This window comes from Aplysia californica, unplaced genomic scaffold (genome assembly GCF_000002075.1).
Source record: "Aplysia californica isolate F4 #8 unplaced genomic scaffold, AplCal3.0 scaffold00036, whole genome shotgun sequence".
Lineage (NCBI taxonomy): Eukaryota > Metazoa > Mollusca > Gastropoda > Aplysiida > Aplysiidae > Aplysia > Aplysia californica.
The window spans coordinates 2,110,153-2,112,652 of NW_004797306.1; the positions used below are offsets into that span (position 1 = coordinate 2,110,153).

Genomic DNA, 2,500 nt, shown 5'->3' on the forward strand with positions numbered 1-2,500 from the left:
GGGGGAGTGATGGAGATTATGATATTGTGCTTATACGACGTCTGTCATAGAAGTAAGCTCACCTGTTCTGTACAGTTATTGACTTTTATTTATCAGACATGAAGCTGTGTACATTCCAACAGAAACACATTTTCTATTCAACATAACTATTGATCTCAATGTGCTTTTTCATCCCTGTATCTACTCACATCTGCGGCCAATGTCCCTTCATAGAGCAGAGCTTGAGGTAGAACAATGGCGGACAGACAAAGGCCATCATCGTGATTGTGCTGCCTCCGATCAGGGAGAGGAGAGTGCCAAACTTTGGGATAGTCTCAGCGACAAACAACACGAAGGCCACCATGAGGGAGCGAGAGACGATTCGGTGCCAGGAGAACGCTGTGGAGACGGAGAGAACGAGAGAGAAAGGAAAGGGGGGAGAGAGAGAGAGAGGAAAGAGAGAGGAGAGGAGAGAGAGAGAGAGAGAGAGAGAGAGAGAGAGAGAGAAAGGGGGGGGGGGGGGGGTTAAATGAGAGAAAGAAGAAAATGGAGACAGGATAATATAAGATAAATCTCTGTTGTTCAGATCCCATGTCGAAGTATTTATGTTGAAGTCCTAAAGAGACATTTTCAAGGTGTCTTTGTAGCGCCTTTTTGATGCGCAAACCTTACGCTTCCCTGTGGACAGTTAAGATTTGAACACTAACTTTGGATCTTGAAAGTACGCATTCTTACGACATGGCAGCCCAGCGAAGTTGAGTCGTTTGCTTTAGCTTAGAATGAAGATTCTATCGCATTTGCCCTTTTGAAAACTTCGGTGTCTGGTATTTTATCCTGCCATTTGATGTCAAGAATTCTCCTGAGGCATTTCATATGGAAATGGTTATGCTTCTTTGCATGACTTTGGTACCTTGTCCTGGTCTCAGCACCGTACAACAGGGTTGGGAGGACAACAGCATCGTAGACTTCCAACTTTGTCTCTGTGCAAAGGCCAAAGCAGTCCCAGACACTTGCTCTAAGTCTTCCAAAGGATGCACTTGCTTTATTCATACGTAACGTAAAGCTATTTCTGCATCGATGGGGACATTTGAAAATAGTGCACTGCCAAGATACTTAAAGCTATCAATATTTTTCAGTGTTATACTGTGTATTTAGATTTTAGGAGGGAGGGTCTGCGTATCACCTAGGACAGGCTGGAAGAGAGCTTCAGTCTTTGCTGTGCGTATTGTTAGTCCAAAGTTCTCATATGCATTTGAAAAATGAAAAATAGTTTTGCTTGCTGGATTCTACATAATAAAGCAAGGCACATTCATCGGCAAATAGAAGTTTACAGACATGCATCATACTAGTTTTTGTTTTTGACTGCAGCCTATCAAGGTTGAAGATTTTACCGTCCAGCCTGAACCTGTCATAAACCGCCAGCAGGGGAGCTCTGGAAAGCTTCCTAATGGTCATCGCTGAGAACATGATGCGGAAGAGTGTTGGTGCCAGCACGCAGTCCTGCTTTCACAAATGCATGTATCACCATTGCTCTTGACTCTAGCTTTCATGTCGTCATGAAATTTGCGAACCATAGTAATGAGATGTGGCGGACAACCGTACTTCTTAAGCCTTCCACACTAATAGTATCATAGGCCTTTGTTAGAGCAACGTAGGTCTTGTATAGGGCTCTATTTTGCTCCTGGCTGAAAAGAGTGGGAGGAAATTCCAATTGAGTAGGTCGTTTTTTCTGCTGGGATGTTGTATCCCTCTCAGCCCCCATTGGCCCTGACAGACAGAGTTGGAAGCCGGCCTCCAAAAGGATCTAAAGTGTGTAGAAGAGGGAGGGAGGGGGGGGGGTGTAAAACACTGGAAGTTAAAAATTTAAACCAACTTTTCTTAAGTTTCAGCAACTCCTCCAGCTGCTGGGCCACTGGGTTGAGACAGATGACGAAACTGCAGACCAGATGACACGTGATGAGGATTTGAACCATGTACAGCAGAGGCCCAGGACTGATGGAAAGCAACAGGTTGGCTTGAACGGTTTTCCCGTAGACCAAGGCACCGGTCACAGCGACTGGGAAGTACATCAGAACCTGGGCTGTGTGTGGAGAAAGGGAAAAGGGTTGGGGGGGGGGGGATTTGTTTTAACTTTTTCAATACAGGGAGATCCAAAAAACAAAAACTAAACAATTTTTTTGAGCAAATATTTTTCTCCAAATGTTCTTGCAAATTTGTACTCAACATTTTGGAGTTAAAAAGAATCTGTCTGACATTCATTTTAGATAAATCTACAGAATAGTTTTGTTCTACATAGCGCGTAAAAAACAACCCATGTTCAGCCACGTCCCTATTTTTGTATCACGACTCACTAGTTCACTTTAGGCCCAACACTAAAAGTCCCAACGATTGAGCGATATTGCAAGCTACAGTAGTCTGACAGGCCAACAAGAGTTTACTGACAGTTTTTATCAAGTGTCCATTTCCTAATGAGATGAAGGTTAAGATTAGAAAAGAGCAGAGAGCTTTTTGAATTGAACAT

The 2,500-nt window shown here is 43.6% G+C and overlaps 1 protein-coding gene across 1 annotated transcript in view; it reads right to left on the reverse strand.

Annotated features, from left to right (window-relative positions):
* The window catches only part of LOC101852002 (amino acid transporter AVT3B), a gene marked incomplete at its 5' end in the record, with an annotated part of 3,785 nt that extends 1,726 nt beyond the window's left edge, over positions 1-2,059 (reverse strand). Inside the window, 2 exon segments of the mRNA XM_005091849.3 lie at positions 189-378; positions 1,853-2,059. Of these exon segments, the coding sequence (XP_005091906.3) occupies positions 189-378; positions 1,853-2,048 (386 nt within the window).
* Between the last annotated feature and the right edge of the window lie 441 nt (positions 2,060-2,500).